The sequence below is a fragment of the Pyrgilauda ruficollis genome, unplaced genomic scaffold (assembly GCF_017590135.1).
Source record: "Pyrgilauda ruficollis isolate IOZ18807 unplaced genomic scaffold, ASM1759013v1 scaffold137, whole genome shotgun sequence".
In the NCBI taxonomy this organism is placed as follows: Eukaryota; Metazoa; Chordata; class Aves; order Passeriformes; family Passeridae; genus Pyrgilauda; species Pyrgilauda ruficollis.
Genome location: NW_024512210.1, coordinates 552,566 through 578,076, shown reverse-complemented (window position 1 = coordinate 578,076; position 25,511 = coordinate 552,566). Strand labels below are relative to the sequence as shown.

Here is a 25,511-nt window from a genome sequence, read left to right as displayed (position 1 = left end):
TTGAAGAGCTCACTTGAAACCAGTAAATGGGTTTATTGTAGAGGATAAAGATAAATTTGCCAATATTTTGGGAGACTGATTAATTAAATACACTAACTCCCAAGAACTCAGATTTGGTGAACTAAAACTATGTATTTGTTATTTATACCATAATACATGTTGTAATCACAGTTTATAAAAGCCACCATTCAAGGATAGCAGTGGAGTGGAATGGGGAGAAGAGAAAACAACTGGAATTTCTTATTCATCAGGGATAACTGTTTCGTTCTTTGTTAAACCACGGGAGACATTGGGTCTTCCATTAAAAAACATATAATGACTATATAATGTCAGAATAATGTGCTTTTTCAGCCCATTATCTATCTTTTCAAGGTTTTTAAGAGCTCAAATCTTTCTGTTCTTCAATTTATCAATAATTTTGCAAATCTTTGTGGAAGTTCTGTTAGTATGAAAAAAGAGAAGGATCTTCTGAGCCTGCTGCTAAGTAGGAAGCATTATCAAGAGTTGAAAACTTCAGTATTTAATGTCAGATTTCAGTTTTTCAAGTGTTTTCCAGCAAGTTTTAACACCTGTTACATTTATTTGTCCTGAGTATTTTTTTTTCCAACAAGAGAGTGAAATCTGGCATTTCCCAAGAGGTCAGTGATATAAATATCAGTATTTTCTTGAAGTTCTGAAAGAGTTTTCAACATTGGTGATGTCGATGTCACCTGACGAGCCCAGTAACAATATTTTAGCAAGGGTGCTGTGGGTCAAATTGATGTGTACTTCAGCAGATGCCTTGGACTAATGGTGGTAGCTTACACTCGCAAGGTGGCATCAGTATGTCAGTGCTTGTATTTCCAAGTCAACTAACAAACAGTTAAAGATATAAGAATATAATAATTCTAAGTCACTTGGAAAAAATAATGTAAGCAACTTAGAAGTGATGTTAGAAAGCAGTTCTCTTGTTAAATCTCAGGACTGTCAGCTGATATGCCTTTCAACACCTTTCATGACCTTTTTGAATTTTACTGTGGTAAGATCAGTAATCAAAAACAGTCTTCATTATTAAAAGCTGTATTTAATAAAACCATTGCATAAGATTTCTGTGTAAAGTTGCTTGGTGGTAAAATAGTATGTTATAACTTGATAGACTGAGTATTTTGTATTATGCAATGCATAAATAATGGACAGTATATTTTTAGATGCAGTAAAAATGAATATATAAATGTATTATGAAAAGGAAAAGTTAATGCGAACTTTTTTGCTGCTTCTGGTTTGCAAAACAATTTCTACATTCTTGTTTTCTGAATGGATCAACCATAAATGTACAATAATGGAGATTAACTCCGCAGAGACAAAAAAATAGATTTTCTTGCTCCAGGCTACATGTGGTATTAGTCACATTGTTGACAACACAATAGGTATGAATTAATACTACTATGTTTGGTATTTGGGGTCTTGTTTCAATTACAGAAGTTTATTATATAACAATACTTAAAAAAAAAAAGTATTTTACATGGTTAATTGCCAACGCTCTGGTATTTCTATTTATCTTTACAGAATAGTATGTAATTGTGTTTTGGAAATTGGTTTCAAGACATGAAGTGCGGTCGTCTGCACTCTTAAGCAGATAAGTCACCTTCTTCAGCCTGTTGTGTAATCTGCAAAAGGCAGACACGTTGCTGGCTGCATTGAGAAACTTGGAGGCAATGTATGAGATGCCTGTAGTACTTATAAAGATAACAGAGATATGGCAGCTTTGTAAAATTAAAAATTTTCTCTAAGATAAGTGCTGAGTATAGAAGGGGAGAAAATCAAAGGTTGTCAAGGCAATAGATCATTGATTAACAACTATGAGTTCAGTTCTTTGCACCTCTCAAGAAATTGATGTTTTGCATTTCTCTCAGATATACAAATCTCTTTCATACTTTTCACTGACTGCTAAAATGTACCATTTCATATTAAGTTATTGTTATAAAATAAACATAGAAATATTCAAATGAGAGTTCCGGCATCTAGAAGTGGGTTCTATGTCTGCCTGTGGGACTGGGAGTTGTCAGTAAGGTGATGAGTCCAATTTTTATCTGCAGGAAGGTAGTTTAAGAAGCACAATAATCTTAAATTGGTTCTATATTATGTATAACTTATGTTGCTCTGTTATCTGTAATGGATTTTTGCTTCATGTTACTGGGGAGTATATATATCTAATATATATCTAGGCTGATTTGTAGTATGCAGGGTTAAGGTATTAGTATTACTACTTATAAAAAGTAGGTGCAAAAATGTAAGGTTCTTTTTGCTGTTGGCTGTTTCTGTGCAGGGAAACAGGTTGGTTTTTAACCATCACTATGAAAATAAGTCATTGTTTTCATCAGCCAAAGAGGAATTAGATAAAGGCTCAGAAAATACCCTACTACTTGGCTGCTCACAGTGCTTAAATATTATCAGACCCCATAACAGCTTTCTTACCTCAAGGGTTTGTAACATTTCGCTGGTGATATGCCATGTTACATTGTCCTTCCTCAAACTGAGGTAGAGTTTAGCTGGGCCCAAGATGAAGTTAAATAAATGTAGCAGCTCCAGGAGCTAAGAAACTGCTACCTTTTCCAGGTGACAGTCTCAAGATGCTGGGTCCCTCTGCTTCTGATCTGCCAACAGTCTGGCTGGACTTGTCCAAAATCCTCTGGCATAATATTTTTTGCACCTGCTTAGGAGGTTGCTGGCTTGCCCTTAAGCGACTCCAGGGAGTGTCGCAACACTCAAATCTTTCATACACAGTTGTGGGTAAGGACCCTTTGGGTCCACCATTTGCTTCTGTTTTGTGTATGATATGTTGGAACAGTCTTGGGAAGCCACGCAGCAAAAGTAGTTACTTAGGATACGGAATGTGTCTTTTCCACCACAAGTAAGAGGGGAAGACATAAGAAAGGAAAAATCCCACATTCAGTGGTAAACATGCTGTGCTGCCAAAGTCATGCTAAAACAAAATGATGTACTTGAATAGTAGATAAATAGAACTTTTCCGTATTAGGCTTCTTCCCTAACAGTCCTTATGCTTAATTTTAAATCAATATCTAATGTTGTTACCGTTCCTCTGATTTTATGGTTAATTTTTCATCAGTTTTGGTCTTGTTTGTGAACTGTCCATGCCTAGATTGCAATTTCACATAATTCATTTATTATGCAAGACTGCAAAAAGAATTTCTTCTTTAACTAGTCCAGTAGCTGACATAATCTGAAGCTTAATATCTGTAATTAGTCGACTGATTTTTAACTCCCATTATTTGTGCTCTGCTTGGAGCAGAAAACAACAGCCACTCTCCTGCTAAAGCAAGTGGCTTTTTTAATTACAGGAATTTTTTAAAGTTTATATAAAACCCATTTTCCATAAATAATCAGGAAAAGTGTACATACTTTACATGCTCATAAAAATTACGTGAGGAGGGTTATGAAAATTATGATGAAAAGTTCAACTTAGAAACAGATTATTTGTTTTTTTTATTTTTTTTTTTTTAAATTTTATTTTTAAAAATGTTTCAATCTGTGGAGATGCTACAGTGGGTGTTCCTCAAAATGTAAGCCTGATAGACTGATGATTTCTGTTTCACAGCTGCGTATTACCAGATATTTCTCTCCCTTCTTTCCACTTGACGAAGTAGTGCTGTGCTATTATAAGAGGCTTGTGCTAGTTTGGACGAAGTGGAATCTAATAACAGCTTCCACAGATGACACTTCAATACTCTTTTATGTCCTCATAAAAATGGAATATGAAGCAGTTGTTTGTAGATGTAAGCTGGAATGAAGAAGGGCCTTTCTGTTATTTCTTTCTCTGTGAGTTTTTGTCTGTTGGTCAGAAAAATTATTATCTTCATGGTTGCTTGTTTTGAGTCGCTATCTGGAGGCCCAGCTGTGGAGCACCAGTCTGAATTCAAGCCACATTTTCTCTGCTCACCTGTCAGCTTGCTTCATCTAGATGGAAAGAAAAGCCTTGAGCTCTTGAAATACGGCGTTAGCTCAGAGCAGTTCTGGGCTAGCAACTTCCCTCCTGACTCTGGCTCCTCCCCAGGTGCTGGATGATTGGATTGAAGCTGGCTGAGCATTTCATTTTGGAAGCAGTGCTGGAATGATGGTTTTATCATCAGTTGGAACATTCTGAGAAGAGTGGAGACAAATAAGCTGTTAATTGTAGCAAACTTTACAAGGTGAATGAACAAAGTGACTGATGTATTTGGGGAAAAGCAGAACCACCTCAGGAGATGACTGTGTCAGTGGCTGACCCAAACGCCTGCTTGCACCAAGGGCACTTGCATTTGTGCTGACTGGAGTGAGGATTGTAACAATCTGTGGTGACACAGGTGGAAATGCTTGTGGGAAGGAGTTGAGCTGAGATAGATACAAGGATAGCATGCTGCTTGCATGTCTCTCCATCACTACAGTGGCAGATTTGAGTGTAATTCTCTACTAGCTTGCTTTTTTTTAATGAGGCCTTTTTTTTGGCTAGGCACAACAGGTGTGGGACTCATCTGTCCAAAGTACTAGCTGTCCTGGGCTCCCTTCCTTGGCTGAGGAAGCTTCAAGGAAGCTGTATTGTGCATCATGCCCTACAATTATACCAGTGTTTTTACCTACTGTAAAGGCAACATAGTTTTGAAGTATGCAGAAGTTTGATTTGAAATCGTACATGACAATAAATAGTAGGAATGTGACTTCAAATTGTGTTATTGGCTTTTCAGGGCTCTAAACTCTGTCATGCTTGCCCTTTGAAAGAGGATATGTGCCAGAAAATGCTAATGGTTTTCCTAATGACACGTAGGGGAAATGGTCCTGATGGGAAAGAAAAAAATCCTAATCTTAGTCAGGTATTGCCTTTGCCCTGTCATTGTGAAGTAATCTGAATTAAATAGAGAAATAACTGACTATAATAGAGAGAAAGCAGATGAGATAGCAGAGATTGTGCATCTGCCATTTTCAGCACTGAGAAGTGTTTACTGGAGATGAGAAGATGGTCTTATAATTTGGATCTGAATTTTGGAATGCTTCCTGCTTCTGTTCACGTGTTCTAGTGCAAGGTTTAAAATTTTAGCTGTAAAATTTCAAATATTGATGTACACAAAAACAGTGCTTGCCACCAGAAACATACTGTCTCCTTTGGTGAGAAGCCCAAAAAAATGAAGGCTTTCACTACTTGACCAACTTGACAAAAACTTTGAAACTTGATCCATAGAAAGAGGTTTTAAAATTTGCATTTTCCTGACAAAATCACAAGCCTGATGTGTTTGACTGTAAGGAGTGGATATGTAATGATTCTATTCATGCTATTAAAGACATCTTCCACACATCATCAGTGATGGCTACTTATGAGATACTGTGCTTATAAGAAGTTGGATATGTATGCTTAAGTGTTGGTGGGATTAGGATTTGTCTTCACTTACTCTTTTGATTTTTGTCTAATTTTTGTCTAATTCAAGGGAGTTATGGGATTGGCTTCTGAAGACATGATGTAGTGATGGCTTCAGAGACTAGTTCCCCTCTCACTGGGTGTCTAAAAATGGGCCAACTGTACAACTAAGTAATCATTAAAATCTAGTCAGGAGCAGTGGAAGGTAAAGCCTGCTTGCCAGTTGAAGTTTTTGGCTTGGTAAAATTTTGGTGCTACTAAACATTTGATCTTAATAATGCAGTCAGGTTTATGTCAGGCTACATTTACCTCCTTGTTCTACATTTGCTTAATATAGTGGTTTCTGCTGCACATTAGAGATGGCTATTAGGTGTATAAAGTAACTGCTTACACCTATAGTTGCTGTTTATATTTACATTTTCTCATTGTATCTTTAGGGAATTAACAACAATTTAGTAATAGTTGTGCATTTTTGGGGTTTTAGTTAGGCTTATTTTGCATTTTCCAGACAGCTGTTGATGTGAAACTAAGGGTGGAGATCTGTAATTACTTCAAAGGATACCAGAATCTGTTTATTATTTTCAACCCAAGTAAGTAAATCTGTCACAATGTCTGTTATTTAGTCGCATGAGAGTAAACTGTACTTTATAATTTTTTCATTAAACCTGTTTCTCCCCACCCCCACACATTTCCTTCCTTGTGTCTTTGTAGTACATTATTTTCTTGAGGCTGAATTCTGTGTTGGAGCTGCACAACAGTAGATCTGTTCTGATTAGGGAGATAAAAATGTGACTGTGAGAATACTCATCTTGGCAGAAGATATGTGATTAAAGGAATGGTGAGACACAGACACAAATCTATTTGGAGAGATGTTGAGCGAGAAAATCTCAGAAATATTCCACCATATTTACAGGCTCCTAACTCACTATAAAATTAAAGCTGTCCTTTTAACATGGTGGCAAAACCTCAGGAAATTATGATCTTAAGGTTTGGACCCTTATTTGAAGTTCACCCAGGCTGTTACACCCTGAAATTCTATACAGTCTGGCTGCATCTCACATAAGAATAGACTTTTTATTTTTGTGAGGTTTTTTGCTACTTCCTGCCTCCACTTCTTCTGGAAATGCTGTAAGAAAAGCCTTTCTCATCATATGATATTTCTTGTTAATATTTTTACATTTCAGCATTTTGTATTCCAGTCTGGGTGGAGGTTACAAGGATGATAATTCAATTTAATATGTGACTGTGTATAAAGAAATTTTTGGTTGAATAATCCGGTGGAAAGCAAATAATTTTAAAGTATCTGTATTAGAATGACACCACATGACTTGTAGTGTCCTGAAACAGTGCCTCTAGATTGCTGTCTGGGATTGTAGAGTAGCAGGAGTGAGTGTCCCTGGTGTATCTATTACCTGGTTTGCATCAAGACTTAATTATGGTAGAGAGATTTTTCACTGTATTCTGAATACTTAATGGACTCAAAATAACAAAAATTACTCACAATGTATTATAACTATCTTGTACTGATATTCTATAATTATATCAGGAATCATGAAATGGAATGATTTAAAATGCAGTAGTGAAAGTGTGGTGTTTTGGTTTTTAATCCCTGGCCCTCCTCATTAAGCAACTGCAAAACATTCCTGACTGCTTATGTGCTGAGTGTCTCTGTGGTGGTCTATCCATGAGTGCTGGAGAGGTGGAAAGATTCTCCTATTGGAACTAACAGTGGGTGTACTGGCTGCAGCCAGAAAATGCCCTCAAATGTTTGTCTTAAGTAATATATATATTGCATTCAGCTTTTTTGATAATTGTTTGTGATTCTTTGAAATAACAGTTTTCCATTGGAAAATGCTTATTTATAAAAACTGTTAGTTAAACAATGTATTTGTTTTCTTAGTCTCACAAAAATGTGGAGGAGGGTGTTGGGGGACTTGTGTTTTCATAAACCATTCGTCTCTACAATTTTCCTGTGCAGGGGTATTGAGGAAGAAAGAGCAAGAATTTACCATGTTCCTCCCTGGAAATGTGGGAAACTACGAATGAGATTCAAGCGCCACTTAGACTGAGAAGTGCCCTGAGTGAGAGGCAACTGGGTACCCTGAGATAGATGAGATGTAATAAACCTAGCTCTCTATTTAAATAGTTTGAGTGGACACTCCGTGAAACACTGTCCCATTAAGGAAAATGTGTCCACTCCCATTCCTCATAATAACTGCCTACTGTCCACGTTCTTAGTTATAGGTAATATGTAAAAATATATTTTCTCATGGGTAAAATACAAAATAAAATACTATACACTTTTTTTTTTCAACAAAAAAAAAAAAAAAAAAACAACAAACAAACCCAGTTTCATGACATGGTTGTTATTATCTGGTTTAGTGAAAACATAAGGTACAGGAGAAAAAGTGTGTGTGCTCTGAAAATGAGGTATTGTTCTAGAATATTGAAAATTATCTTTCATACCAAATGCATTATAGTTCAGAGATTGCTCTGAAAGGAATTATTTTTTGTGTTCTCTGAAAGTATTTTCAATAATGTGCAGTATGACGAAGGATTTGGTTCCTCAATAGAAAGTACAGTTGTTCTGAGCATATCAGGGCAAAGCACATCTTCATATGAATTTTGCTGCTCAGACTATGCTTAGGTTTTGGGGTTTTTGTATTGGACTGCTTAGCTGAGTTGAAACTCATATAATTTTTGGGCCCATTTGTCACAAAGCTTGTGACCTGGCTCCCAGTGAATATCCCTTTCCTGAGTATTACCTAGGTCCCTTGTAGCTAGCCTGAAAGGTTCAAAAATCTTTCTGTCAAGCATACATATTTGTGAGACTTTCTTGTCAAACTTTCATCCTTCGCAACAGGGATGAAAATGTGTTTCAGCACAAAGAATACGAATGTTCCCACACCCTCTTATAATCTGAAAAGTGAAGGAGCTTGACCTCCAGTGTGCTTTCCAGTTATTTGTTAAGGGAGTAAGTAGAAACTATAATTTCTTGTTCCTGCCTTTCACAAGTTGTGGAACTTTAATGCACTTCTCCTTGAAGTATCTCCATTTAGAGGCCAGGGCATCTTTGTCATAGCCATTTTATTATACAGAATGGAAAGGTTTCCTATTCCAAACTTTACCATTTGAATAAAGAGAATTACATCAGACATTAAAGGATTAGGCATAGGAGAATTGAACTGAAATTAAATGTCTGTTAACTCCCGTCTCCCTCTTAAAAAAGCCCGACTTGCAAACCAATTGGTCAACTACAAAAACATCCATGCTGTAGTATGAGGATGCAGTTGCTCCCTTCTGAGGCAGCTGTTCCACAGTGCCATGCAGAGAGGATATTTTTTTTTGTGTGAACTTTCTGTTGCAGTGCATAAACTCTAAAGTACAAAACTACATAAATATTTAAGTGATTTCAGCTTTATTGGCAGACATGCAATTCTCCAGCAGCTGAGATTTTCCTTTATCTACATTCTCACAGTTGTGTGAACTAAGAGCTATAGTGCAGGTAGGTTTTTCTCCCCTTTTTTCCATGAGAGAAGGTTTTAAGGAAAAATTGTACGGAATTCCAAAAATAACACTTTTAATCTACTTTAGCCCTTAGGAATTCAGTATTTCAAATACAATTTATCTCCCAAGTTATTTTTATCTGGCCTTTTGGCAACACTTAACCAGCTTTTTCTAGCTGTGTTGTATTTGCAATCAAAAATCAGTGGAAAATATTTTTGTTTACACCATCTAACATTTAAGAAAAAAATCTACAGAATTCTTTGTAGAACACTGAATTTTCTATAGGATTTTAAACACAGAGGAAAAAATTTACATCAACAAATCTTTGAGCTTAGGGTACTTTTATGCTGAAACCACCTGGATTTATTGTTGATTTTCTTGTTGAGGTGGCTGCAACTGCAGCCACTGATGGCACAAAGGTGCCCATGAGAGCATGGCCAAGAGCAGGCTGGAGTAGAGTCCAGCATTCTGGAGTCTTGCTTGATGTCTGTGCCAGGTAGAGCAATGACCTGTCTGGGCAGATGGATGCTTCTCCATCTCTGCATTGTAGCCTGCTGAACCTTGTAGCCTTCCCTTCAGACCTAGTGCTCTTCAGGTCCTCTGGGACTGTATGTCCCACATTCAACTAGACATCTCCAGCTCCTAATTTAGTCCAAGGACATAAAGAATGCATGCCATCAGGTCACACAGAAGAATGACACTATTAAAATAGCAAACAGCTGATATTTGTATTTTATTTTTAGCTTATTTCCCATTGTTTTCCTGTGGTTGCTGGTGTCACAAAAGCTTCCTTTCTAGTTGCTTTGCTTAAAATACATGTACATTGGGTGTATATGCATCTTCATGCCGGAGTTTGGTGTTAGATTGTCCACTGTGGTTGCTTATGAATGAAGTAGTATTGGCTCAAACTCCTTGAGAATGAGAACTACAAGGAACTTGGAGAAGGCCCTTTCTGTGATGCTTTTTCTTCTTCTGTGAACACAGCTCTGAGAATTCAGATGCTCAGGAGGCTGTGTTCCCAACCTGTGTGGCTGTAGCATGGGCGGGCAGACAATTCCCCTGACAGACAGTCAACAGTAGACTTCACTCTTGGCCCAAAAGCTGAATGTCTCTTCTCCTTTACTTTACAGCAAAGCATTGAGTCAACATTTATCCCCTGCAGGACTTAATGTCAGAACGAGACAATCATCAGGAGTTCATATTTATATGGACTTTAAGGGAGAGTAGGGTCTTCAGATGCTATAACAGGATGCTGTCCCTGGAGGTGTCATGTGGATTTTTGCTCTCTTCTTTCTATTTTTAATTCCCCTTTGAAGTGAGATTATTGAGTCACGCAGGACTAAAATAAATGCAACAGATAATAATGTAGCTTCCTTATTTCTTGCCTTATTCGTGCACTGACCAGACACTCTTTGTCTTGCTAATTTCTGATCTCCTTCCCCATATCCATTCACTTCCTGAATTTCTTTGGCTTATAATAACACCACAAAAGTAATTTAGGCTTATTTTTGCCTTTTGTTTTTTTTTTTTTTCCTGAGGGGTAGCCAATTCTCATAAATATAAGTTATTCCTGAGCAGGTAAATTTTAGCACATGCAGGATTGAAATTGCATGTTAGATATTACAAGGAATTCCCAGCCTTTCATAAGCAAACATGTAATTAGAATTTATTTTTTTATTTATCCCCTGCCAGGCATTTGCTGGAGTTGGAAAGAAGAGGAATTTTGTCAAAAGCTAACTTTGTGTGCTTATTTTCCCATTATTTTCTCGCATGAGAATGCAACAGAACCAAAATTTTTACACAGTACTACATGTTGTGGTTCAGTCCTAGTGCCACATCATAATTTTCATGACAACATCATGTCTAGTGGCAGTTGAGGCATGAAATATCCATACTTTGTTCAAAATGTCCTGTTCTTGGCACATTTGTGTGCATGTTTTTTAAAGAATGTGTAAATGTCTGTAGTTAGGGAGTTCTGTTTGTACTTAAATGGCATTAGGAGGCCCTGGCTGTAGTTGGGGTTTGACTGTTGTCCATCTGGGATCTCAGAACTTCACATGAAATCTCTCAGTTGCATTGGTACATGTGAGTCAATTCTCCTTCTGCCTTTGCTGTGCCACAGCTTCCATTGGAGGTCCTTCAGCAGAGTATCTATATGATAGACACACTCTTAGAGATTTCTTACAGCACCTCTGTAGCTTTCTCCAAGTGTAATATGCATATACGTTCTATTTTAACTTCTCTTATTTTTCTTCTACTCCCAGGTATTATGACAACTTTACCCAGTGCACAGAACGTGAAGCCAACAATGCAAGTTGCTTTTGGCCAAACCCCCTTGCAGAAGGCTTTATCACTGGAATTCATAAACAATTCTTTTCAAACTGTACTTCAGAAAAGGTTCACTGGGAAGATCCACCAGATGAAATTCTCATAACACTGATCTTGATCCCAGTCATGTTGACATGTGCCATGATAACACTGGTAGTATGGTGCAGCAAAAGAAGTGATATCTTAGTGTAAGTTCTTCCTCTGGGCTTTCTTTTCTTCATTTCTTTCTTCCCTAAACACTAAGAAAGGAGGATGAAGAGAGAAACATGGCATAAAGATTTCAGATCTGCTGAAATGGAACCAGTGAGATACTGAGCTGCTCCTGTGGAATGAAGAGCTGCTGCTGCTGCTGCATCACTGCTTCTCTCTTGACCATGAGTATTGCTGGTAGAAAACTACTTCCATCAAGGCTCATCAGCATGGAATTCACAGGCAGCTCCCAGAAACAGGAGAGTTCCCAGGCAAATGGACCTCTTGTCTGCAAAAGGAGTTGCTTTCCTGTTGTTTTCCTGTGGGCAAAGGTGACTGGTAAAGTTTTGCAAAGCTGTGTGTGTATAATACTGACCAGGGGGGAAATGATATCTCTTGAGGTTTTGTGCAGGACACTCAAGGTTTTCATCTGTGAACTCTGTGACTTGGAGAGATCCTTGGCACAGGTACTAATTATGGATATAACCAGGTGGCAGCTTTTCTTAACAGCTAGTCAAAATCATCATTATCAAAACTGGGAAGGATTGTTCTGGCAAAGAAACAGCTCCTGTGTCCGGTGATTATCTGTACAGGGAAATTATCCTGCCACATTATAAAATGGTTTATAAAATTTCTTTAAGCGTGGCTGCTTGGAATTGTATGTCTCACAAACAAACTTTGGGAGGATACAAGTCCTACTTTACAGAGCTGGAAAACATGAGAGAAAATTGGTTGATTATAAATATACTAAGGAGTAATGAAGAAACTTTCATACACCAGACTCTTTATTTTTCCTCTTTTATAATTATTAGTCTTGATGACTTGTGTTCACTGTATACTCCCCACTCTTGCTCCAATTTGTGCAAGTGATATAGTACAAATAAATATAAAGGTGTCATGTTGATTGAGATGCCTTTCAGAGTATCATACATAAATAATTCTTTGTCCTGTGTAGAGTGTGGGAACTAAAGTATGAACATAAAAACTTGGAATAGAAGTAGGAAGAAAGAGAAAAATTCAACTCAGAAATCTTGTTCTATAAAGTTAAGTAATACTTGAAATAAAGATCATATGCTCAAAACAAAAGAACTTCCCTGTGTTGCAAACCTTCTTTTCTCAACCTTTCAGTGGCTCTCATGCCTTTCAGTCCAATGTTCTGTGACAAGTGTGCAAGGTCTGTTACAAGTGACTTTTCATTTTTCCATACCTTATGCACACAAATAAAATACAGTTGAATAGCTGAGTAATTGTGTTTTATATAATTTATAGTTAGATCTTCTCCTTTAAGGTTCTGGCTCCATGTTTGGGACTTAGGTCTTTGAATATGAAAAGCATTTCCATGCTTGAATCAAATTAGAAGTGCTCAATATACTAGATTATTTATCTACATATATTGTGTATACATAAATAAATAACCCTTATAAGTTGTACTGGTTTGTTTTCACATCTGTTCATAAGGATTGAAGGTACCAACTTGTTTATTCATTGCTCTGATGTTGGAATGATTAAATTTTGAAAGTGTTTTCTGTGTATTTTTCCCAAGACTCTTCCTCATTCTCTAGATGCTAGCAGAAATTGCTCTTTATGAAAAAAGAAGAATGAAATAATGTATTAAGCAATTCTGTTTAATTTTCTATTGACCTTTTATTTTCTGTATTAAAATGCATTGGACCACCAAAACTAGTGGTCAGTTAAGACACCCAACCCATTCATTTTATGCAAAATATTGTTTGGTTAAGCATTTTGTGTGGCCAGAACCAAGCAATCTTATATTCTGCATGGAGTTTCATTTTAATACTCATTTACTTCAGCAAGCTTCAAGGCAAATTTCAAAACTTTGGTTTGGAAACCATGTAGCAAAAATTTTTACTTTTAAAAAACCACATTCATTTCAACCTAATTGTCATGTTTGGGGCAAATTCTGGACAATTTCTGACTCATTTGAAATCATGTTCACCTAATGAACAGGTCACCTGAGAGATATCAGTCAGCTTAATTCATAAGATTAATTTATAAAATGGGTTGGCCTGGGTACTAAGTGAAGAAGAAAACTTGATGAATTCTTACCACCAGATGTGTACTGTGGTCTTTAAAAGAATGCCATGTTTAAAATCTCTGGTTCAAACAGTCTTTTAAAATATAAGATTCAAAGGAACAGAAATAGTTGGTTTTAATTCATGTGCCGTAGAGTAGGGGTAGAGGATGCTAACACTAGTCTGTGCTTTGGAGGCGAAAATTTAGTTGTTGTGTGTCTTCCTCATCCAAGTGTGATCTTCTATTACTTTTTATATGGCTGAAGAAGGGCAGAGAAGTTGAAACAGTGCATGGAAACAACACAGATTATTTAATGTAGTCTCAGTGTTTTAAATCTGAGAAATGTTTACAGTGTTTTTAGGAAAAATGCAACGGCAGTAGTTAGTTCTTAACAGTTGTGTACATTAATAGGGACCCAGAATGACAATTGTTGAATCTTTTGACATAGATTGTACTGTGTGTTGATGAGAGCTAGTGCATTTTAGGACCTTCCTATGTCTCCCCCAAGCCTATTTCTATTGGTAAGAAAATCATATCTGGCACCAAGAATCTGGCTCATTTATTAATTGCGAATTAATTTGATATCACAACAGAGGCTCAGGAATAATGACATTCAAAAAGAAAGAAAATGTTCAAAATCCTTCCTAGAACTGGAACTGTGGTTGATCCCCAGCAATATTTAGGCCAAAAGAGAAGTGACAGCTAGCTGACATTGCTAATTGCTGTGAGTTGTGGGATATTTTGCATTCAGTAGCAACTGTGGAAGTGCATATTTCCATGGGGTATAAGAACTTCAGCAAAGAATTAACAGAAGAAGATGATGACTAGCAGGACCAAGACAAAGGCAGAGAGGGCTGTCATCTCTTTCAAGAAAAATAGCAGGAGGCCAAAGGAGGAACACAATTCCTTCAGGGCAAGGACAAAAATGGTCAAGAACACAAAAAAATGTGGTACTTTCTTCCAGGAGTATGAACTCACCATAAGCAGGTTAGTAGCAGTGTCTCTTGGGGCATTGGTAGGGAATGGTGAGGAAGTCCTGCATGCTGTCTTCATCTGTCCAGTGTTCGTGCAGAGGGAATCAACAGCCTCTTTAATTTCTGGCGTCCCCACAATGAAATGAATGTATATGGTGTAAATTCCCTTCTACACAGACTGGGCATCCAGATGAATTTACAGGAATGCTCAACAGGTGTGCCCTCTTTTTAACTGGTATAGGTGGTGTCTCTTCCTGCCTAAATGTCATGTGTGTGTGTGTCTGCCTGGCAGCAGGTGTTCACCTGCTGCAATACATGGGCTCTTTTGGAAACTGAAGCAAAGTACGATTTTTGCCAGACAGTCAGATGTAATGCAGCAGTGCTGGACATTATTTTGCTTAAGACTTGATCATCAAAAGCATTAGGGTATTTCAGAAAATGAAGGGTCATGAGCTGTATTTCCAAAGTCTGAGTTCCATAGGAGGAAAAGAAAACATTGTATTTTTTAACTCATGGGTGGTTTGGAAGGATAAGGACAATTAGTGACTGTCATTGCTTCTGAATACAAGAATTATGGAGTTCTCTATGTGCTTTGATGGAAATACACACAGTGGTGTCACACTCAGAAGTGGACATAGAAAAAGCTATTGAATTTTAGTTAAAGAGTCTGTGTTTCTGCTACTCTTAACAGAATTTTGAAATAAGAAACTGAGATCCTCAAATAGCTTTGTGGATTTGATAAGAAAAGCAAATTTTCTGCATGGTAGGAAATCTGGGAAGCATTGAGGCTGCTACCTTGTCTTTGAACTCTCAGCAGAATATTTTGAAAGGATACAAATAGTAATGGTGAATAATTGGCATTATCTGTCAACACCAACTGTGCCAAAGCACTTGGGGAGTGGATGCAGAGCCAGGTGGTCACAGGCAGTACAGAGGTGCCACCCTGCTTAGAGCTGGCTCTGAGAGCCAACTCTGCTTGGAATTGTCTGGAGACACATCAACGCGGTGCCATACTTGGCTTTGAGAGATTTGCCTTCTGCAGAAACCATCTCTAACGTGATGGCCTGGCTGCTGGAGTGGAGACAGCTTCAAATGAGTTTGTAGAAGATGTACCTTTGTAGAGTTTTCTGGGAGTACGCGTATACAGACAAGACTACCAGGGTACTGGGATTTTTTTGGGAACTTTCAGGGATGGCAGCAGCATAGCTGGAATTACTCCTTAAGGTTTGACATTCAGATATAACTGAGTTCTGTCTAAATCCTTCATGGTGGGATATTTTTTTCTTTACTAGTTTTTATATCTAGGGTGTAGATATCTGCATGAGACCATGGTCTCATATTTTGTTTTTATCACGTTCTAAGGGAGACTCTTGGTTTTCATTAGATTAATGATCAGAAATGCTCTCAAAGAACCATTAAATGGATCCTAGTGACAGTTTCACTGTAGCCTCAGCTACAATGTGGTAGACATCTAAATTATAGAGGATGTTAATCATGCTCCCAGCTACCTTAGACCTCTGTTCTTCAGTGCCCTGTCTGAGTAGGGAATAATCTTGGAAGGATGCTATGAGCATAAGAAAGTGAATGTTAGCAAATTACTTAAAAATTATTGAGTTGTGGAACCTGCTCACAACAATCTAATTATTCAAAATGACGGCAATTAGAAAACCAATGGGAAATACAGGCAGGGAGAATTTTTGTGATTCAGTCCATTTGGCTAATTGCTTTTCTTTGTTATATTTTTTATTTGCAGTTATTATTTTTTAAAATTAATGGGCTACAGGGGGGAAATAAAGAGCCTGTGCCTGTTAAAGCAGAGCCCTAAGTTTCTGAGAAATGCCATTGTATTTCTCATCTACGATTAACATTAACATGGCTCTTCTGTCATCTTCATTCTCCTGCTGCTCAGAACAGCAGGAGAATGCAATTTTTGCCTGACAGTTTCAATACCATTAAAGATTCAGAATGACAACAGTGGAAGCTTTTTAGCACATAGCTGCTTAAAAGTGAAATATGTTGAGTGACTTGGAAATTAACTGAACTATTCTTGGAGAGCACACCAGGGAGCTGCATAGGTGTAGAGAGAGTGAGTGGGAACACAGATAATTCTGCTGACAAAAATCACCCTAAATCCTTGGAAATTATGGTACATTTAATTGCTCACCTCATAAAAACAACCTTTGTTTTTAATTCAAAAACAACTGGGGAAAACCTAATTATGTACGTAAATATGTACCTTATTTCTCCATACTCTTCAACAGGACTGTAACATAACTGCAAGGGAAATGTGCTCCTATTTGCCAGCTAAATATATGTACACAGCATGCAGATGGAGAGGATCCAGTGATATATCACCATATAGTTGACATTATGGAGACTCCATGGCTGAGTGTGAGTGGTGTATTTGCTCAGCATTTGATGCATAAAGAAATTCTGTATAAACCAGAGAATGTTATGTGGGTGCCTGTCACTGTAAGGAGGAGATCCCACTGGTTTATGTGTGTAAGAAGCCATTAGAGGCATGTATGAGTACAGACCCAAGCTTCATTAGAGCCAAGACACTTGGGGATACCAACTGGTATCAGTCTTGGAACATACCTGTGTCTGACCAGACTCCTGTAACACCAAAATATTCAGATTTTGATAGAAAATATTGGTCAATTGTAAAAGCAAAGATATGTATTTGATGAGAATTGAACATACAAGTTGTTTTGTTAGGAACTTGGATAGGAACTAAATTTTAAAGCAATTGCACACTCAGTCATTCTTATTTCAAATGACTGTAATGAGGCTTAGATTTGAGTGAGTTGTAATGTTTAGCTAATTAAACTAAATTTTTTCTTAAAATAATGCATGCAAAGTTACACTTTGATTTTTAAGTTGGTCTCTGCCCTTTGCATTAATTTTAACCTGAATGAAGAGAGAAGAGTAAGGGGAAAAAAAGCTAAATTATTTTATGAAGTGTAAAGAATTTTGCTAATTTATTTAAATAAATTATTTATTTTTTATTGCTCTGGTTAATTTGCAATTTTTACTTTGTATAGAAGTACATTACTTTCTTTAAGATCAGCATGGATACTTTGTCAAAGACATGAAAGTATTAATACAGACAACTGTTGCCTTGCTTTCTGTTTTATTTTTGATGAAAATACTGGGCACAGTATTTCACATCTGAGCCAGCAGACCTGAAGGAATAGCCAAGTCAGATTATAAAGGAAATCTTCTTAATCCTAGTGTGGCACTGTAGTAGAGTAGTAGAGTGCTCCTTGGGGCTATCTGGAGACACTCTGCAGACTGAAAAGCCTCACTTGGAAAGACTTGAGTTTGCTGTCTTTTGACAAAGGAAATAATTTTTAAGGACAACTCTTAGTAATTGAGGTTACAGTTTATAGAAAGTTTATAGGATCAGTATGTCAGAGACCTGTGCACTGGGATCCCAATGCTGGGATTTTGAATAAGCACATTCCCACAAGTTTCAGTCTCTAAGGAGAGATATTTGCTTAGAGTACATTTATGAGGTGGTTGAAATGAATTTTCCTGTCAGCAGGGAGTGAATCCCAGTTCTCTTGGACTGCCTAATTTGTCCTAGTTTATTTTAAAGTGAAGAGCTCTGCCAGTAAATTTTACCCTTTTTAGGAATTAATGTGGGCATTAAAACTACTTTTTAAACCATTGGGAGAAATACCAGTATTTGACAATCACATTGGCAGAATATCTGCAGACTACCTGTTTTTTTCTGTCTTTCAACAATTTGGTTTTGTTAGCAAAAATAACATGTTTTAGGAGTACTTTCTTGAGCAGAGTAGCAGAACTAGTAGTCCTTTCTAATAACTAAAGCCTTAATACTCAACACAAAATACTCTCATAAATCTACTACATACACTGATTTTCTTATGCTCTTTTCAAGAAAAGAAACCATTAAGCATAATTTCAGGACTTAAGATGTGGAAATTGATCACTGGATCCTCTCCCATCTGCATGCTGTATATAATCTGAAATAATTATGAAATGATTTTTATTTAAAAGTGAAGGAAAATGCTTCTGACTCTAGCTGCATACTTTGGTAGATTATAAGACTGAAATAAATGCTGCTTTGTGTAATACACAGTATTGTCAATGCATACTCTAGGGTAACAGTTTAGAAGTACAAATCAAGGGCAGCAATAGGTCACAAATATTTCTAATACTGCAAAAGTGTACTAATGAAACAGGAGGATTTTGCTGAGGAAAAAATCAACATTATAGTATTTGCTTACATAAAGTGTCCAATACAATAGTTTATGATGCTAGCTGAGGCTTTTATTAAAAAATGAAACCCAAACCCTGGAAACAGGAGCAGGAATACAGTTAGATGAATGCTTGGAAAAGCAAAGACCTAGGTCTGCATCAGCTGCTGAAGTTCCCCAATGTAAACAGTGTTTGATTTGAGCCTGTCCAATATTTTTGCCCTGCTGTGGATTGCTATGCTTAGTTGTCCTGGGTTCCAGAAGTTTTAAGAACCTTAAATTCAAGAGAAGAAACAAAGCTAATCAAGTAAAAACTTATATAACCATGCAACTTAAGTAGTGTGTATTCCAGAGACCATAATGCGTTCAATTCTGCATTGAAAAACTCACATTGCTCATCAGTTTTTCTCTTTTTATCACTTTAGGCTCACAAATATGAAAGTTTTGATTTCACTTGCTTAGAGGTTGAAACTCTATTTTACATTCTCTAAAGGTATGGTATTTATAGAGCATTATGAACATGCTAATTTTCTGCCAATATACTTTATGGTAAGAAATCAGAATTGGATTCCCTTGCTCTCAAAGGAGTAACAGAAAGGGTCAGTTCTCTGTTTGGAGACACTAGGTGTCCTTTTTTGTGCAATTAGTATCACTCCAATTGCCATGATAAGTTTCAGGGAGAAGTGTGGTAAGAAGTAGAGCTGTGCATCCTTTCTGTTAGGCTCAAATTCCTTTGAAGAGAAAAGAATTCAAAGAACAAGAACTTTCCTTTTGGACCACAGCATGTGCCTGTCTTAACAGTCTCCTTTAATGAGGTTAACCTTCATTTTAAATCAATGACTTTAAATGTCAGTCAAACATTATCTCCACCACTGCATGTCTTAATTCTCTTTCATTCTTAGTGCAGTCTCCAGAGTCCTAAGAATTTTTGCCCTTCAGAAATACACCAAGCAGCATTTAAGATTCCTTTAAAATCTTGCTGGTATTTATAAATGTTAGCAAATGGAAAATATTTCCTATTCCCCTTTATCTTGACTTCTAGGTAGGTTAGAAAGATATATATAATAAGTAAAAGGTAACAGATGTATAGTCTTGAGTGAAAAATGACAGTTTCCAGATGATGTAAAACTTGACATACATTTTACAGTTCCTGTAACAAGTGTGGTGTCAAAAATCATATAATCAATGTAAGTATTCATTAAAATTTTTATTGTATTTGTAAAATCAATTTATGCAGAAGTTACAGACTGATGTTTTCCCTTGGTTTCTAAATTTCCCTAGTATATTAAAGTACACTGTATATTGTACAGAGGTTTTGTAACACAAGTCAGGACATGTAGGATGAACTTGTCATACTCATATTCTGTTGTGTCCAAAGCTATTATTAAAATCAAAGTGTTCATAGAAGAAAGGCCAATGCAGTAACCAATTGGACCACCCAGCTCACAGACAAAAATAGAGCATCATTCTCTGTTTTGAATATATGCTATTCTTGCTCATGGGAATACATAGTTGAAGGGAAAAATGTGGCTGTTGTTCTTCCTAATGTTTATTATAAATGGAATGCACCATTTACCCTTCTGTACTATTCAAAGTAAAAGTCTTGGAATAAAAATAAAAATACAGTTAATGGTGTCTCTTTTGAAGCATTATTTCAGTGTTCAAGGATATAGGCAAGGGAATTGATGCCTGTCTGGTGGAATTTGAAAATGGCCAGAAAATACAGTGTGATGAGCAACCAACAAAAGTTGGCTCTGTTTTGCACTTGTGCAATGCACTTTATTTATGGAGAATGAATCTGCTTCTAAGGGTAGATGGGTATGAAATGCACTAGGTTTTCCAAGTAATTTTTTAAAGTATGACTTCTGGGAATATCACCTTTCACTGATAGCCAGTCTAGAGAATATACATCCTTGATGAAAACCACGTATGACATTAAGAGCAAAGTTTTCTCTAGAAGATCTTTCCTGACACCAAAGCTTGCCAGCCAGGTCACATTCCAGGCATGTCCCTGCAGCCTGGTGGGTCCCTGCCATCACATCCTGTTATGTGCCACAGGGATGAGGGTGCACTGCCTTGCCCTTGCTCCCTGACATCTGGACACCAGGGAAACACTGATTACCTTATTGTACACACTTTCATGCCCCAAAAGGTCATGACGTCTTTCTCACAAGCCTGTGATTACCAACAACAGTGAGATGGTTCTGTCCCCTTCCATTTCATGAAATAAACCCCTACAAATCTGAGTGAAAGAATGCATTAGCAGCATGTAACATAAGAGCAGTCTCCAGGGCAAATGTCACTTAATGTTTATGAGTTAATGGTAATAAAAGCAGTAGAGCTAAATTGCCTGGTTAACCTGGGAGTGTTTTAATTGAACAGAAGCCAGAAGGCAAACTTGCATGAAAGTGCAATCTATTACAATGCAATCCACCAGTCAGTACTCCTAGGGTGGAATATAATCCCTGATCTGGAAAATTGTTTATTTTTGCTCCAGCTTTTAGTGTCTTTGATGGTTCAGTTGCTTGTAAGCTTGTACATTTCTATGGTTCTTTCCTGACTTGTTCTTAAATGACTTCAGAATCTACTCATGCACCGGTGAAGTCAGTTGATTTGGCTGGATCATGCCAGAACTGTGATATGTATAGAGCAAAATTTGGATCCAGCTCTGAAACTGATGTAAGAGAAAGAGCAATGCCAAAATAAGATTTGACTTCGACTGATGTTGAATATTTGATTCAAAATTAGTAACCCCAACTCGGTCTTTTGAGTGCCATCACAAATTCAGCCCCAAATATTGTGAGGAAATGTTGCCCTTTTTGGTGACTGAAGGGAATTAAAAGGCAAGGGAATATTTCCAGCTGCAGAAGAACTTTCAACCAGATACCTTCTTCTTGCATTAGTCATCGGTTGCTGTGGAAATTATTAGTCTATGTGCTGGTAGTCATTATATTGACACTAGACTGTTAAAATTTCTGGTTTTGAAGGAAAAAAAATACATGAGATTTAAAAGTAATAGAAAAAAAGGGCTGAAAAAATGAACTGAAACTATATTGACCCTTACAATATCTTGTCTTACAGCTTTACAGAATGTTACAGAAAATACACCTGAAATCACAGAAATATGTGTTAAACGTTTCTCATTTTTTGAAAATTGAGTACAAGTTGTCGTTAAATTCTCTCACTAAGCATGATGTATCTGAGACAGCCACAGGCCTTCCAAAATGGAAGATTGCTTATTGTGGTAAACCATATATTAGACCAGCAGCAGTAAATATGAGGCATGCTGCAAGCCACAGATTTCCTGGGACTGATGATTGAGACCAAAAGTTAATGCTTGCTGCTAATGTCACCAGTGCATACTGTTCCTTAGGATCCTACCAAAGACTGGTCATATCAGAGCAATCATTTCAGTTCTCCCAGGGTCATATGATCAGCTTCCTCAGTTTTATTTCCAGTCTCTGGGGTGAAAAGAGTGCCTGAGAAAAAAAAAAAAAAAAAGAAATATTTATAACTTTGTGTTGTGTGTTTCTCTCTTAAGAAATTGCAGGGTTCCTGGCTGCTGCAGTGGATCGGAAGTGTGCAGTAACTGCTCTCTATATACAGTCCTTCTTTGAGACTGGGATACGATTTACGAGAAGTCAAGCATTTGACAAGGACAATGCAGTTCATAAGAAGCCTACTTGAAGGCATAGGGTCACTTTTACTGCAGCTGGCTTATAATGTAATTTGGAATAAAATTGAAAATTTTATTTCAATTGGCTTTTATTTTGGGGGAGGCTCCAAAGAAGAAAAATTCCAGGCAAGTTCACTCTGACCATATCATATATAAGAGACTCCACTAATACTTTATGTGTCTTTCCTTGGTGTAGATTCTTTGCAATGATGTTTGAGTGCAAACCAAGAACTCCCCAGATTTCCCATGCACCAGTTTGTCCATGTGGACCGGGATGGAAGATTTGCGTGGTGAATATGTTTGACCTTTATTCATTGTGGTGCCAGAAAACCATTTTGCTTTAAGGTGTGTAATATAACTATTGAGTTCAGGACAATGATTTGATCCTTTCTCTATAAGGTACTATACTTTGGATCTCTGTCAATGCAGTCAGTGTCAAGGACATGAGGGGTGGCACCCAGATTATAAACCCATTGCAAATTATTAGAATAGAGGAGCCTACCTCTTTCTATTGGCTTTATAGGTCTGGGCAGTGGGAGTCCTGCATCTGTAAATATCTTATTAGAGCCACACAAATTCTCTTGGATGCTCTGTGAAGATAACTGGTTATATCCCTGGTTATATACTCTTCCAAAATTATTTCTTACATAAGGGAAAGAAAAGTGGCCACGGAACATTGATCATGTTTACCTGCTTTCACATCATGCGTGTAAACTGGTATGGCTACTGCAAAGCATGAACTACTATTATTTAGCTGAAAACCATGGCCAAAAATTAGAGTAGAAGAGTTCTGCTGTGCTATATGTGGCTGTGTACGTGTGTGTGTGCAGCAATCTCACAATTAGGAATACTGGAGAATTTTGAGATGAACCAAGATAATCCATTAATGAAACACAGCTCTAAGGAGACAGAAATTTGCATCAAAACCCCCTAAAATAATAAATTAATTATTTGTGTGCCTATGATAATTTATTTTAAAATAAAAGTCTGCAGAAGTAACTTGCCAGTTACCAAATACATAAGCAATATTACCAGACATGGCACAGTACAATGACGCTAAAAATTTTTTTTGTTTTTCTGGGGAATGTTTATTGTTGATCAAAAGATGAGAATTACACAATCATAGTCTTTGGGAATTCGCCTTTATGAGTTATGAGGATGTCACAAATCAGTAAGCTTAGCTGAATGGATCAAAAGTACACAGTAGATTTGGCAGTAATTAGTTATAATTTGCTTGATTTTGTTCAAAATTAAGTTATTTTCAGTTCGAAGGAAGTATATTCATATTGTTGGAAGAAAAAAATCTCTATGCATGTTTCTGCCCAAGTTTTTTTAAACCACTGATGACAGAGTGGTGCCAAAGAATACATCATAGATTTTGAAATCTTCACAGTACATGCTGTGAAGAGTCTTCAGTTTTCTGATTAGCTTTTTCTATTAACCACATTTTCCCTGGTGCGTAACATAGGCTCTGGAAATATTAAATAGATTTAATAGGTACAAAATTCTAATCTAGTAGGCTTCTTCACACAAAATATGATTAAACTGTGGAACTTATTGGCCCAGGAATTTGTTGAGATAGACAGCAGCAGCAAAAACCAAACAGACTGACTGTATGGAAATCAAGAATATTAATGTTATCAAAGCATACAAAGGAGTCATTGGAAATTTTGGAGTCCATGTAGGTTTTTGCCTCAAAATCTAAATAAAAAAATATATAATGCAGAGAATGGCTTTGAAGTCAAAGCAAAAAGTTTTATGAATGCTTCTTGTAATTCATGTATAACTTTCAACTTTCATTTGGTGTCTTTATTTCACAATATATTTGGGTTCTTTTACCTAGTCAAATAAATATATTGACTGCTGGAGATTGAGAAGGTGTTTTAGAAGGAGAAGTACTAGCATCCCTGAGTGTGACCTTGGAGAAGAGAATAATAAACTGTCATTAAGTCTGGAGAAAAGTATCTGAAACTGAAGTGAAATTTTTCCTAAAGGAGCGCTTTTAGCTCATTGGCCATGGCAGATTTCTGTGAGGGTGAAAGGAGGGATTAAAGAAGGGGAAAAGAGTTCTTAACAAATACATCCTCAAACATTCCTCTGCTTTTCCAAAAGAAAAGTTACTGACAGAAAAAAAAAATAAACCAAAAAATCTGGATACTCCAAGCCTTGTCTGGCTGTGAAGTAGCTAGCTGAGATATTTTGGTGTAACTCTGTTTTACCAGACACTTAATGCTTATTTTTACAGAACAAGCAGGTCACAAGTGAGCTAATTTCAAGAAACATTTTACATGTTCACAGGGTATGTGATGTGCCAGCGATCCTAGAATGGGGATGGGATAGCTCTGGTGACCAGTAGCTAGGGCTCACTTAGATCTGTAAATCTGAAGTACTTTCTGCATTAAGCAATAGGCTTTGTTCTCTGCAAACAAAATGTGTTTTGGTCTTTGAGAGGACTTGAAATTACATGTAAGGCAAGTTGGTTTAGATTGGATATAAGGAAGAGTTTTTTTTTGGTGAGGGTGGTGGGATCCTGGAACAGGTTGCCCAGAGAAATTGTGCATGCCTGATCATTGGAAGTTTTCAATGTCTAGTTGGATGGGGCTTTGAGCAACTGGATGTAGTATGAGATACTCCTTCATCTGGCAGGGGAATGGGACTAGATGATCTTTGATGACCCCTTCCAACGCAAACCATCCTGTGATTCTATGTTTCTATGCCTCTTCTGGCTTAATTTTTTTTTTTTTTTTTTTTTTTTTTTTTTTTTTTTTTTTTTTTTCTTTTTGGATCAAGTAGTTTGATGATTTCGTATTTATGTTCCTGGACTGCAATGGTTTGAACAGATTACCAAATTCCCCAAGATATTTATACTGATACTCTGTTATGTGAAACAATGTTTACAAAAGTAACATACTTATGACTTTAGAGGAATGCAAACCCAGTATGACTGTGGATCAGGTATTGACTTTCCTTTTAAGCTTTTTATTTATCATTTTCAAAACTTTTCAGTAAGGCAACTGATTTTTTTTTTTTTTTGTCTTTTTTTTGGTCATGAATTGGGAGGGTTCTTTCTTTGCTGCCTGGTCACAGGCTTGCTTACATAACCTAATCTACCTGATCCTCATTTCCCATTAGACTAATACCTGCCAAAATTTCCTTTTGACTTTTCTGCTAAATAATGATGCAAATTATAGGGA

The 25,511-nt window shown here is 36.9% G+C and overlaps 1 protein-coding gene across 1 annotated transcript in view; it reads left to right on the top strand.

The window, feature by feature from the left end:
* Nucleotides 1-12,837, top strand: part of RAMP3 (receptor activity modifying protein 3) — a 43,617-nt gene extending 30,780 nt beyond the window's left edge. The window contains exon 4 of the mRNA XM_041459514.1: nucleotides 11,155-12,837. Coding sequence (XP_041315448.1) covers nucleotides 11,155-11,410 — 256 coding nt within the window. The 3' untranslated portion in view covers nucleotides 11,411-12,837. The remainder of the gene's footprint in view (nucleotides 1-11,154) is intronic.
* The last annotated feature ends 12,674 nt before the right edge of the window (nucleotides 12,838-25,511 follow it).